At 55.3% G+C, this 13921-nt stretch overlaps 1 protein-coding gene across 1 annotated transcript; it reads right to left on the reverse strand.

Moving 5' to 3' along the window:
- Nucleotides 1-3268: 3268 nt before the first annotated feature.
- GPR55 (G protein-coupled receptor 55) lies at nucleotides 3269-13542 on the reverse strand. Its single transcript, XM_066345399.1, has 2 exons — nucleotides 13450-13542; nucleotides 3269-5625 (listed from the first exon to the last, which is right to left on the reverse strand). The coding sequence occupies exon 2, from the start codon at nucleotides 5571-5573 to the stop codon at nucleotides 4572-4574; it is 1002 nt and encodes a 333-aa protein (XP_066201496.1). The 5' UTR covers nucleotides 5574-5625; nucleotides 13450-13542; the 3' UTR covers nucleotides 3269-4571.
- Between the last annotated feature and the right edge of the window lie 379 nt (nucleotides 13543-13921).

A 13921-nucleotide genomic window follows, 5' to 3' on the forward strand; every position in this document is an offset into this window, starting at 1 on the left:
GCTCCCTTGGGGGTCAGTAGCCCAAAGGAGGGCCAGTCCTTGTCCTGGAGGGGACCTAGCCCAGGTGGGAGGGAGGTGGCTTCTGGGTTAGCAGAAGCTGACTGGTGTATTAGCCTGGTCTGGCTGCCATAACAACACACCACAGACTGGTGACGTTCACAGCGGGAATTCATTTCTCATGGTTCTGATGTCGTCTGGAAGTCCGAGATCAGGACACCAGCAGGGTTGATGTCTGCTAAGGATGTCTCCTTGCGTTGAGACTGCCACCTTCTCCCTGTGCCCTCACAGGGCCTTTCTCCAGCGAGCGCAGGTGGACAGACAGAGGAAGGAAGCGCTCTCGTGTCTCTTCTCACAAGGGCCCATCAGGAGAGCTCCACCCTCAGGACCACATCGAAACCTAGGCCTCCCCCAAAGCCCCACCTCCAAATGCCACACATGGACTTGGGAGGGGGGTTATCATTCAGTCCCTAGCCACTGTCAGGGAGTAAGGATGTCCATGGTTAGCCCTCAGGAGTGGGAGGAGCTCAGGAGAAAGGGGTGGCCCGGGCCAATGTCTGGCAGTTCACACTCTCCAGGAGGTCTGATGGGTTAGCAGGAGTCACATGTGAGGAGCCACAAAGGAAAATTCACTCTAACCTGTGAGGGTCGGGCCCATTCTATAGGTGGTCAGAGAAGGGTGTCACCAGTGGAGGACTTCTGGAGAACGGGCGTGTCTTTATCCCATTAGTGGTCAGCAGGTCTTCCATGCTGGGCCACACGGTGTGTGGCGAGGAGCCAGGGCCTCTGAAGGCAGCCCCAGTGTCATGGTGGTGGTGGCACAAGATGGCGGGAGAAGGGGGGCGGACCCAATGAGCACCACAGGGCGTGTGTGTGGGGGGTGTGTGGCCCAGCGCTCCACAGAGAACCAAGTGCCCAAGTGGATGTGGGGAGCTGTGATCAGACCCCACAGGGTCTGGCTCCTGGCACTTGAGATAGACCCAGCGGTGGCCCTGGGCCAGGCTGGAGGGTGACTCCTTGTGCTCTTACACTCGGTGTCCAGGTGGCCACTCTGATCTGGTCCCTTCTTGGTCCCCTGCACCGAGCCAGCTCCTTCCTGGAGCCAGTAAGTACTGCCCAAGACAATGTCACACAGCATCACAGGAATCTATTTATTTGGAAAATCAGATTGGTCAAATCATTTTTTCCAGTTAATAATGCTAGTTTCACACATGGACAAGTGACAAGTATGTCTCAGGGTTTCTAGGAGTACAAATAAGGTCATATTAATGGCCAAATGGCTCCAAGTGCCACTGGCTTCAGTAGCAGGAATCTCAGTCATTTACAAAACTAAGTTCAAGGTTTCCCAACTCCTTGGCTGCCCTTGCTGCAGGGTTGGGGCCTTGCGGGAAACTGTGCCCTGACCCTGACCCTGGCCCTGGCCCTGACCCTGGCCCTGACCCTGGCCCTGACCCTGACCCTGGCCCTGACCCTGACCCTGACCTTGACCCTGACCCTGACCCTGGCCCTGGCCCTGGCCCTGACCCTGACCCTGGCCCTGACCCTGACCCTCCTCTGCCTGCTGGGTGCCAGTGCTGACCAGGCCTGGGCCTGACCCTGACCCTGACCCTGGCCCTGACCCTGACCCTGGCCCCGACCCCGGCCCTGACCCTGACCCTGACCCTGACCCTGACCCTGACCCTGGCCCTGACCCTGACCCTGGCCCTGACCCTGGCCCTGACCCTGACCCTCCTCTGCCTGCTGGGTGCCAGTGCTGACCAGGGCTGGGCTTGACCCTGACCCTGACCCTGACCCTGACCCTGGCCCTGACCCTGACCCTGACCCTGACCCTCCTCTGCCTGCTGGGTGCCAGTGCTGACCAGGGCTGGGCCTGACCCTGACCCTGGCCCTGACCCTGGCCCTGACCCTGACCCTCCTCTGCCTGCTGGGTGCCAGTGCTGACCAGGCCTGGGCCTGACCCTGACCCTGACCCTGGCCCTGACCCTGGCCCTGACCCTGACCCTGACCCTGGCCCTGACCCTGACCCTGGCCCTGACCCTGACCCTGACCCTGGCCCTGACCCTGGCCCTGACCCTGACCCTGGCCCTGACCCTGACCCTGGCCCTGACCCTGACCCTGACCCTGGCCCTGACCCTCCTCTGCCTGCTGGGTGCCAGTGCTGACCAGGCCTGGGCTTGGGCCCAGCGAGTAGAACTCCTGCAGAACAGCTCAGCCTGCGGGGCTGGGCCTGTGTCCACTCTTGAGGACCCTGCTGAGTCCTCTGTGACTTGCAGGCCTGGATGGGTTCCCATGAGGAGAGAGGAAAGGTCCCCCTCCTCCCCTCAGGGTACTGGGGCCGGTCAAGGGGTTCTCAAGGTTCACCCACCAGTCCACAGTTGTCACATCAACCCAGGACTGTGTACCCCTCTGGGGACCGACACAGCACAGTGACACAGCTCTTGAGTTAAGCGTCCCCTCCTGCCCTCTGTCGCCTGGCTTAGGCAGGGGCCTGCTGCCCACAATCCAAGACTTTATCCTTATGAAGAACAGTGGGGCTGAGGGGTGGTCAGAGCCCTGTTGCCTTTTTTCTCTTAGGAAGACTGTCTAGCCCTAAGCACACTGTTAGATACATCTGTAGCACGAAGGATGCCACCCACCTCCATCAGGTAAGCTCCCAGTTCCCGGTGAAAAGAGAGAAGCTGGAGGAGGGGTAGCCCCTAACTCCACCCACACGTGGGCTCTGACCCCAGTCCTGCCCCAGATGTCCTGCTGGATACATCAGCAGGCTTTCCAAGAGTCTCTGTTCGGGATGGCCCTGGGACAGGGCAGCTTGCAAGCAGTGTCTGGGGCTTGGGAAGCGGAGCAAGACTCCCTCTGGGTCTGCAGAGCCCCTGAGTCTAGCTGCTGGTATCGGGAGGTCCGGTTGGAGGGGCCAGAGCCTCAGGTCCTGGGCAGGGGCAATCCTCCAGAGCCCTTCACGCCCCCGCATGGACACTCTCTCCCTCACCCTTCCCTCCAGCCCCACAGAGGGCCACCTCCCCAGTGAGTCGGCTTCAGTGGCTCTCAGCCAGGCTGGGGACTCTCAGGCAGGAAGCAGCTTAGCCCCCCTCCTTCCTTGTCCCCACCTCCTCACAGAACTCCGTGCCATGGAGCTGCTGTGGGGCGACTGTGCAACCCCACCTCCTCCCATCAGGGTGTTATCTCAGCCTACCCCTCCCTCCCGCTCGCCACCCTCCCTTCCTCCCTCCCTCCCTCCCTCCCCCTTCCCCCCTGTCCACCATGTGGTGGTGGAAGCCTCTCATCCCACAGGTCGAGGGGGTTGCTCTTCTTCCAAAAGCCCTTCCCTTTGTCTTGCTTGTCACGTCTCACCCCACTCACTCCGTCTTGCACCCCACCCCACAGTTTGTCCTGACCATCAGTCACCCGACACTCTGCAGCAGCTGAGTCATCGAAGGCTCCCGGCTGTCAGGGCTGCTCCTCCAGGTTGTCACAGGAGCCAGGCCGCGCAGTGATTTAGTGGTTTCCAGTTTCCGGCAGAGAGCCTGTGCCCCCGGGACAGTTCCTCCGTTCCCGGCTGCCTCGTCTTCTCCCTCCCAGCCACCGGGGAAGACAGCTCCTCGGACAGCGCCCCCCGTGGTCAGCTGCCCAGCCAGGACGCAGGTGGGCAAGACAAAGACTTGTTCCCTTCTTGCCTCCGGTGGAACCTGGTTCTGTCTCATTGTTCTCAAGGAAACTAATGGACGACTTTCCAGTCTGGTCAAGACAGCAAGCTGGACGTGTTCAGGGAAGGTCCTTTCTCCCAGGCTCGTCACCCCCGCCTGTCCCCCAGGCCAGAGCCAGAACGCCAGGCAGTGGACACCCCAGTGGCAATGAAGGAGGAGATGCCCTTGGCCTGTCTCCTTCCTTCCCTACGGGTAGCTTATACCCTCATGGCTCTCAGGTGCCACCACCAGCTCCTCACTCTGTCCTCACTGCTTCCACAAAGTGTCCCCAGCCTCACCACGGCCCGATTCACACCAGCCCCCTTCATTCTTTTGCAACCTGCTCACGGGCTTCCCGGGCCTTTTGAAAGCCCGTAAGAAACTTGGGGCTCTCTGGGTGGACTTGGCCTGCTCTGATCACCCCTACTTGCTGTCACCCCTGCCAGGCTGTTGGCCCACAGAGCCCCAGAAGGGTCTGGAAAGTACGGGATCCCCGAACTGAAAAGGACCTTGACCCGTCCCTACCGCTGTGTCTCAGGCCAGGAACGCCTGCCACCGTGTGACCAACCTTCTTGATTCTCTCCTTTCCGGAATCTTACAATCTGACAGCAGATAGGGGAGAGTTGGGAATGAGTCTTGTTCAGATGGTCTCATTTTCTTTCTCAATTCTTCTGCCTCATGCTTTCTTTTAGACCTAGAAATCGAGAATTCACCTGGTTCTTAGGCTCATCAGAAATCCCCGCACACTGGCTGACTTACGTTGAGCTGTCTGGGCGTGGGGGTAAGGGCTTCAGGGCATGCTGGGCAGACACAGTGTTCAATGAGCATCTAGAAAAACACGCTAGTCAGGGCGCCACGCATCACCCACAACGAAACCCCGGGACAAGTTATCTGCTACCGGAATTCAGGGCCGGCGTGTCCTTGCTCTGGGCAGGGCTCTCTTCTCTTAGGCCCTGGTGTCCTAGGGGGCGGCTGGCCTCTGGAACGCTGAAGGGCCACGATGCCCACGCGGAACTCTTTGATGACAAAGTAATAGCAGAAAACGTCCAAGCAGCAGTTGATATTGGAGAAACACAGGGACAACTGCAGGAACAGGATGATGTTCTGCTTGGCTCCGCAGTCCTCAATGAAGCCGTTCCTCACCAGGAACTGCAGGAGGAGAGCCAGGTGGACCGGGAGGAAGGAGACCACGAAGACGGTCAGATTGCACGCGATAGTCCAGATGCAGGCCGTCTGTCGGCCCCCGTCCCGGCTGTGGTCCCAGTGGCTCACCAGCAGGTGGATGCTCCTGAAGGAGCAGAAACCCATGATGCCCATGGGAAGGAGGAAGCCGAACAGCTCGAGGGGGAGGAAGACCCTGATGCTCCAGGTGTTGCCGGACATGTTGTGGAAGCACGTGTACCGCTCCAGTTTCTCATGGAAGCTGTAGACGGGGATGCTCCCAGCCCACACCAGGACCCAGATGGTGCAGCAGATACAGAAAATCTTCCGGGGGGACCGGCAGTGGCTGACCAGGAACGGGTACCGGATGACCAGGAATCTGTCCAGGCTGATGAAGCAGATGGTGAAGATGCCGCCGTACATGCTGATGAAGTAGAGGCACTCCACCAGGGTGCAAAGCTGCCGGAGGGGGGTCGAGTCTCTGGTCAGGACCATCTTGAACGGGAGGGACAGCACCAGCAGCAGGTCAAAGACCGCCAGGTTGATCATGTAGACAGAGGTGGCCACGTACTCCGGCCACTTCTTCAGGAAGGCGCAGAAGCGGCGAATGGCCAGCAGGTTGAGGACGAGGCCCAGGAGGAAGGTGGGGATGTGGACCACCAGCTGCAAGGTCTTCATCAGCTCGTCCACGTCACGGAAGGAGCAGCTGTTGTCCTCCTCGCGCGGCTGGCTCATGTTTCTGCCCCCTCGTCAACAGCAGCAGGTCAGACAGAGCGCCGCTCGCTCCCTGGACGTGAAGGATCCAAATGATTTTGTCAAGAACAGTAAACACGCCCCCCCACCCCCGATCATGCAGCAATTCGTACTCACTGAATAACAATTAGGAAACACAAGGAAGAAGAATTACCCCTAATTCTGCTGCCTAGCTATAACCACTGTCCCTTTTTCACGTATATTATTCCAACTCTCTTCACACACACACACACACACACACACACACACACACACACACACACACCACATGTGGGTGCCTTTGTCTTTTACAAAAATGAAACTGTATGAATATTGTGTCTTTTTTTCAATCAGAACTCCTTCTGTTCAAAGCACTCACAACAACACAGACCCTGACCCAAACTGGTTTGAGGAAAGAGAATTGAGCATAACCGAAACGTGGAAACTGAGGCAGGGCTGACCTGAGCCCCTCTTTCCCTCTCCTCTCCCTCCCGCATTCCCGAAGGCTCGGCGGGTTTGTTCCTGCCTGACTGTAGGACTGTTTGTGATCAGGGCATCACGTTGCCCTGAATGTGGCGACTGGTTCGCTGGATCAAGGATGCATGCCTGACTCGTGCAACAAAAAGCAATTGCAACTCTCGCTTGGGTTCCCAGGACAGGGCTGGGGCTCTTTCCGTGGGACTCAACGTGGGGAAGATCTAGGGCCTGGGGCTGCTCTCACCTCTCGCTGCCCCTGGGAGAAAACCAGACAGAAAATGGAGAAATAGGGAAGAAGGACATTCCCAGAGGGAATGACATGAGAAGCCGAGGTCTCCATGGAGCAAAGAGAGGCCTGTAGACAGGTGATGAACGAGGACTGGTCCCAGGGACGGGAGGGCCGAGGCTGCAGCTGTGACTGCTCAGGGGTGCGGACGGCCGGCAGGCAATGAAGGAGGGTCACGAGTTAGGGCTCCTGCTCAGGCCAAAGCCAGGGGTGGTCGGCAGGCCCAGGCCAGGTCTTCCGTAAAAGCCCGGTCCACTTGGGGATGCCACTGTGGGGTTTTATATCAATGTTAGTAGCTATCTTGGTTTGGGCCGCATGACAGAATGCCATAGAATGGGTTGCTTATAACAGAAACTCGTTTCTCCCTGTTCTGGAGAGGCTGGGAGTTCAAGACCAGTGTGCTGGCTCAGGCGGGTGACGGCCCCCTTCCAGGCTGTCCTCACAGGGCGGCGGAGAGCGTGAGAGGGCTCTCTGGGGTCTCTTAGGAGACCACTAATCCTATTTATGAGGGCTCTACCTTCATGGCCTAACCACTTCTCCAAAGTCTCACCTCCTAACACCATCACACTGGGGTGAGGGGTTTGACACACGGATTTGGGTGGGGACGCAAACATGCCGTCTCTAACAGTGGTGCTGGGGCAGGATGAAACCAGACCTTCAACCGAGGTCTCCGGAACCAGTGCTGCTGGGCAGAGAATTCAAATATGACCAAACTTCCACCAGCTAGCTCCCGACTCGTCCACCTCCACTCCGCCTCTCTCACCCCCTCTTCCCTCCCACCCAGGTGGGGCAGAGCAGCTGATGGGACCGACCCTTGAAGGGGACCGTGCCATGTCCGCGAGTCACTCGCTGGCGGCAGGGAGAGCGAGGTCAGCTCCAGCGGGTCTTTGTGCCTCTCTCACGCCCTGTGACAGCGACTCCCCGCGAGCAGGAGCCGAGAGCCGCCATGCAGACGCGGCAGGGAGAAGGTGCCGACACAATCCTGCACTGGGGACCACTGCAGCTACAGTATTTGGTGAGCTTTCGTTATGGTACTAGTTGTTCTTTCTCTTAATTGAAAAAGTATTCTATGTGTTCAATAAGATATTCGAACAGGGAGAAAGTTTTTGCTTGTCACATTTGAAGAAGCTGATGAGGGTTCCATGTCCCAGTCATCGAGACGCCGGTGGGCACATATAAGTTAATATACTTTGTGGGGATTTGATGACGTATCTTACGAGCCATAGAAATCATGTTGGTCTTTCGTGCAGTGATTCTGAGATTTTACCTTAAGTAAATGATGCGAAAGAAGGAAAAATTACATACAGAAATTTGTTGACTTTAACATTTTTTTCTGATAGCAAAAAAAATAACAAACAAACAAAAAAACCCCACACACATTTAGACACCAGCAGGAGCTCATTTTCACTTCAGTGAATCTGAAGTGGAATACTCAATGGAAAATTTTTTTCTATCTATATTATGTTTATGCTGACTCAAATAAGTAAAAACTCCACCAACTAGAGAATTATACATTCAAAAAATGATTTCAACTATGATATTTAAAAACCCCTGCTTAGGGGGAAAAAAAACCTAGAAAAATTTTCATATGTCAAACATAGGTTGCGTTCTAACAAATTGTGGGTGAATCTAAAAATCTTTTATCTATCTTTATCTCTCATGTTTGTGAGGGTGTGTGTTGTTTTTTTTTTTTTTTTTGTATTTTTCTGAAGCTGGAAATGGGAGAGACAGTCAGACAGACTCCCGCATGCGCCCGACCGGGATCCACCCGGCACGCCCACCAGGGGCAATGCTCTGCCCACCAGGGGGCGATGCTCTGCCCCTCCGGGACCAGAGCCACTCTAGCACCTGGGGCAGAGGCCAAGGAGCCAACCCCAGCGCCCGGGCCATCTTTGCTCCAATGGAGCCTTGGCTGCGGGAGGGGAAGAGAGAGACAGAGAGGAAGGAGGGGGTGGGGGTGGAGAAGCAAATGGGCGCTTCTCCTATGTGCCCTGGCCGGGAATCGAACCCGGGTGCCCCGCATGCCAGGCCGACGCTCTACCACTGAGCCAACCAGCCAGGGCCTGTGTTTGTTTTTTTAATAAACTAATGGCACTATGAAAACAATTTAAAAATTTTAAATTGTATTGAGTGTTGGAGAAAAGGAAGAAAAATAACAACCTTGGACTTTCCTGTGAAAGAAGTGTTGGTGTGTGTTTGAGGCCGGGGAGCGAGGGCGGGTGACACAAAATGGAAAGAAATGCATTGACCTAACCAGTGATCAGCTGATGAGGCAAAACCGTGGCAGGTCCAAGATGGGCATTTCAATGTGTAGCATCTGAGGACGAAGCATGAAGTGACAGTGAGAATTGCAAGGGACCAGTCATTGAAAGCAGGTGCCAACTAGATGGGAAAGACATCAAGCACCTGACCCATGATAAACAGTTTTATCTGTCCACAGGTCAACTAGTATGTCATAAAAACTGCACATAATATAGAGTAAGGAACAGTGTATAAGAGCCTGACCTGTGGTGGCGCAGGGGATAAAGTGTTGACCTGGTACACTGAGGTAGCTGGTTTGAAACTCCGGGTTTGCCTGGTTAAGGCACATAGGAGGAACAACTATTATGAATAGATGCTTCTCAATTCTCCTTTGCCCCTTTTTCTCTCTCTACCTTCTCTCTCAAAAAGAAAGGAGAAAGAGAGAAATAAAGAAAGGAAGAAAGGAAGAAAGAAAGAAAGAAGGAAGGAAGGAAGGAAGGAAGGAAACAAAAAAAGAGCCCTGACCAGTTGGCTCAATTGTAGAGCGTCAGCTGGTGTGTGAAAGTCCCAGGTTCAATTCCCAGTCAGGGTTCACAGGAGAAGTGACCATATGTTTCTTCAACCCTCTCCTTTCTCTCTCTCTCTCTCTCCCCTCTCTCCTCTGTCTCTCTCTTCCTCTCCTGTGGCCATGGCTCAAATGGTTTGAGCAAGTTGGCTCCAGATGCTGAGGATAGCTCCATGCCTTCACCTCAGGTGTTAAAATGGCTCGGTTGCTGAGCAACAGAACTGTCCCTGCCCACCTTTCACTTAATAATGAAAAAAAAAAAAAAGAAAGGCCCTGGCCGGTTGGCTCAGTGGTAGAGCGTCCGCCTGGCAGGCAAGAGTTCCGGGTTCAATTCCCAGCCAGGGCACACAGGAGAAGCGCCCATCTGCTTCTCCACCCCTCCCCCTCTCCTTCCTCTCTGTCTCTTCCTCTCCCGCAGCCAAGGCTCCATTGGAGCAAAGATGGCCCAGGCGCTAAGGATGGTTCCATGGCCTCTGCCTCAGGTACTATAATAGAATGGCTCTGGTTGCAACAGAGCGGCGCCCCAGATGGGCAGAGCATTGCCCCCTGGTGGGCGTGCCGGGTGGATCCCGGTCGGGCGCATGCGGGAGTCTATCTGACTGCCTCCCCGTTTCCAACTTCAGAAAAATACAAAAAAAAAAAGAAAATGAACAGTGTGTAAGAGACACAAAATGCCAGGTTAACAGTGAAGAGTGGCGAAAGGGAAGGGAAGATATTTAAATATAACTCTCCCAGAGTCTGGAGAGCTAGTCTTAAAAAGACAAATGTAGAAGTTAAAACTTAAATATTTTCTAAATTGGACATTTTAGTTATAGTACCTTGTCTACTTTAAAGAGACAAAAGGAAGAGAAAAATTCACAATGGAAACGGAAAGTGAAAAATGCACTATCTCGCTCTAAAAAGCAGAGCGGCAACCCATAATTCTAACACAATCACAGCACTCCCTCGCAATTATAATACTCCCTATAAGTAGGGGCATCCATTTAAAAATTCAAAACCTAATCATCCTTTGTGCATAAGAAATACAAAGAAAACCAAAAGACCGAGGAAAATGATAGGGTAATCTGTGGTTTTTCAGGCAAGCAGACGCTACAAAAAGAAGGGACTATTAGAATGTATTTTTTTTTGTTTTAGTAAAAGGAATTAAGAGAGTTCATACAGAGGCTCCACAAAAGTAAAAGTGGCAATAAATAACTAAAACATAGAACCTCTCAATTTCTGTTTCAATGGGCAGCGCAAAGAAGTACATAACGGGGACAGGCCAAAAACGCTAAAAGAGATCGAAGTGGAGATACGATTGCAAGTCGAGGCCTTAATGCCCTCCTCTGGGAATATCACCAATCAAGTAGACAGAGAAATGTACAGCTCTGAACACCCCGTTTATGAAGAAGGTGCCACTAGCAGACCAGCAAGGACTGAATCGTTCATCAAGGGAAGGCTCTCACTCCCTTTGGGAGAGGACAAGGGTCTTCCACCAAGTCTGTCCCCTTCCTGGGCCACCGAGCACTCCAAGGCCACGACAACTGTACCTCTCTCTTCACAGACTACAAGGAAAACAACTAGTGCTATATAAATATAACAGGCATCTGTATGCATTCTCTTACATCATCTGTGAAACCGTGTGGGAGCCGGAGAGAAATCAGAGGTACCTTACTGACGTCTTGGAAAGGAACAAGTACTTAGACGCAAAACCCTGAGGCAGTCACAGCGTCAAGGAAAGTGGGGGTTCCTGCTAGTACAGTGGTCCCCAACCTTTTTCGGGGCCACGGACCAGTTTAATGTCAGAAAATATTTTCACGGACCGGCCTTTAGGGTGGGACGGATAAATGTATCACGTGACCGAGACAAGCGTCAAGAATGAGTCTTAGACGGATGTAACAGAGGGAATCTGGTCATTTAAAAAATAAATAAAACATCATTCAGACTTAAATATAAATAAAACGGAAATAATGTAAGTTATTTATTCTTTCTCTGCGGACCGGTACCAAATGGCCCACGGACCGGTACCGGCCCGCGGCCCGGGGGTTGGGGACCACTGTACTAGAGTGTTCAAGAGCAGAGAGAACAGCCTCGCCCTTCGGTGAGCTCTCTGCCACCAGAGGTTTGCAAGCAAGGGCTGGAGAGTCATTTATCCAGAATGTTGTCGAGGGAATTCACACATATGGATGCTTTTAAGGAAAAAAAAAAAAAGAGAGAGAGCCAAACCCTGAAATGGAATCTTCTGCCAATAAATGAATGTTCAGTGAAGAGGTAAGAAAGCATCATGTGCTTGAAAAGGAATCAGGCCGGGGGTCCGGAGGCCTCACTCTGCCCCTGGCTCTCTCTCTCTGGCTGTGGGCCTCTACGGGTCTCTCCTGTGAACAGCACGGTTCGGCCCTGTGAGCCCAGAGCCTGTGGCCTCCCGGAGGGGCTCTTACAGCCAGCTCGGCCCTGCTCTGGGCTGTGATTCCTGCCGCTGCCTGGGCCCCTGGAGCGCCCATTTGCCCACGCCGTCAAGGACCCAGCAGCCGGGCTGGGACAGACCCAAGCCCACGTCTGCACAGCCGGGACACTCAAACCCAGCTGTGTGTGTGGCTCGGACCGAGCCAGCCTTCCTTGGCTCGGCAGACTGGACGTTCCAGAAAGCACAATGCCACCTTAGGAGGTTCGCAGGCTGAGAAGGCACCCCTGTCTTCACGGCCGCATCCCTCATTCGCGGGGAACGCCGCAGCTGGGAGGGCCAGGCCTGGCTGAGCGGAGTGGGTGCAGCTGGAGGGATGTGTTTGAGCAGGAATGCCCCCCCCAAACCTTACCCCCACCCCACCCCCCAGCATCGGCACACCCAGGTTTCTGGCCTGCAGTCCCAGTCTCCTCCTGGGCGCAGTGCCGAGAGCCACGGTTAGGATGTCATATTTACACAGCTGAGTTACCTGCCGCCAACACCACAAAGAAACTCCTCCGTTTACACCTGAGCTGGGCTTCTGGGGGACTCTCTGCAAGGAGCAAGACACAGGGGGGACCGACTCATAGAATCTCCCCGAGCCCAGAATTCTGCTGAAGCTGGACCCCTGAGCTTGGCGGGTTGAAGGGGAGGGGCCAGCTCAGGGACTTGGGATGTGGCCGTCCCCTGCGAAGTGCTCCCCGGGAGGGGGACACTCGGCACATTCCTGGGATGTTGTTATGATTATGGCCGTTTTACAGATAAAGACAGAGAGGTTCGTGGAAGCTAAAGAGTCTACCCAAGGTGAAACTGGCAGTGAGGGGCCTCGCTGGGCCTCACATTCTGAGTCTCTCTTTCATTTTGCCCCCGCCCCCACTTAAGGACCATTGAATTCATCTGTGTGTTTGAGTGAATGTCCTAGCAACCCCAGGACAAGAACCATGTCTCCTTCATCCTCCTCAAACCAGGCCCCCGGGAAGGTGAGTGGGAGGAGGAACGGGTGAATGGTGTGGTCTGCGGCAGACGTTCCCTTGGGAGCTGGGATGGCCAAGCCTTCCACGGAGCTCAGGGCAGCACCCTGCGCCCCCAGCCCTCCCCCACCTCCCGGCCTCATGACCCCGGGCAGCACCAAGCCGAGCCCAGGCCAGTCTGGCAGACAATTCCTGGCTCCCCATCTCCACCTCCCCTTTCAGGAAAGAATCTAGAGCCCTCGGGGGTATCTGTATCTTCCCTCCCAGCCTCTCCAAGAGACACCAGGGTTCAAGAATAATCTAGGTGCAGAGCTTCCCAGCTGTGTTGGGGGTGGAGGGGGGCAAGCACTTCCATCACTTGCTGCTTTTCAAGAGCCCCATGAGGATGAAACTACTCTTGCTCCCATTGCCCAGAGAGGTACACTGAGGCCAGGGAAGTCACACCAGTGGTAGAGGCTGGCCCGGGCTCCCGAGCACGGCTCCGCGGGCCACCAGCACCTGGCTCAGAGGCTGCAGGGTGACTCCTGCCAGTGCGTGCTCTCGGGCTCTGGGTGCTTTCCCAGACCGACTCAAGGGAAGCGGGCAGCGGGCAGGAAAGGGGGTGGCACGCAAGCCGAGCTCCCCTGGGCTGCCTACGGTAAGGCTTCCCCACCCCAGCCCGATGCTGCAACCCTGAGTCAAATCAGGAGGAAACTGAGGGTTTGTAAACAATGTCACTGACAACCAGGAACCAACCCGTCCTGCTGCTGTCACGGAGGCTGCCAGGGCCGCCCCTGCCCCTGCCACTTGGCACCGTCCGCTGAGCCAGGGCAGGTGTGGACAGAGGCCCGGCCGACCTCAGGAACGTCACCTGAAGTCCCCAAGAGCAAGGTCAGTCCCTGGCTCTCCCTCGGTCCTTCTGAGTGGCCCGGGGTTGTTACCTGTCAGCAAGCGGTCCTGTGCAGTTGAGCAAGCCGTGAGATGTCATCTCTCCTCCGCTTGGTCACCAGCCTGCTCTGGGGAGAGTCACTTCCCCTTTGGGGTTTAGCTTCCTTACCAGTGAAATAAGGGGGTGGGACCAGAGGCACCTCAACGGGCTCCAGCGCCATCCGGGGCCAGCTGGGGGCTTCTTCTCTCGGGTCCGGAGCGGGGAGGTCTGTGGGAGTTTCTCCCCTCTCGGTGGAACTGGAATGGGGAGTGGGGGACCCGTTTCCTGGAAGAGGGTCTCTACACTTTGCACCCTCTCAGGGGGTCGGCATGCTCAACCAACTTCCAGACACACCAACGATGAAGACCCACTGCATGAGCAGAGGCAGGAGAAACTTCTGGAAAAGAGGGAGGCATCTCGCACACCAGATGTCCTAAGCCGGCTGTAACGCAGGGACAGCCGGTCTCTGAAAAAGGGCCTCGTGG

This window comes from Saccopteryx leptura, chromosome 7 (assembly GCF_036850995.1).
Source record: "Saccopteryx leptura isolate mSacLep1 chromosome 7, mSacLep1_pri_phased_curated, whole genome shotgun sequence".
Classification (NCBI taxonomy): domain Eukaryota; kingdom Metazoa; phylum Chordata; class Mammalia; order Chiroptera; family Emballonuridae; genus Saccopteryx; species Saccopteryx leptura.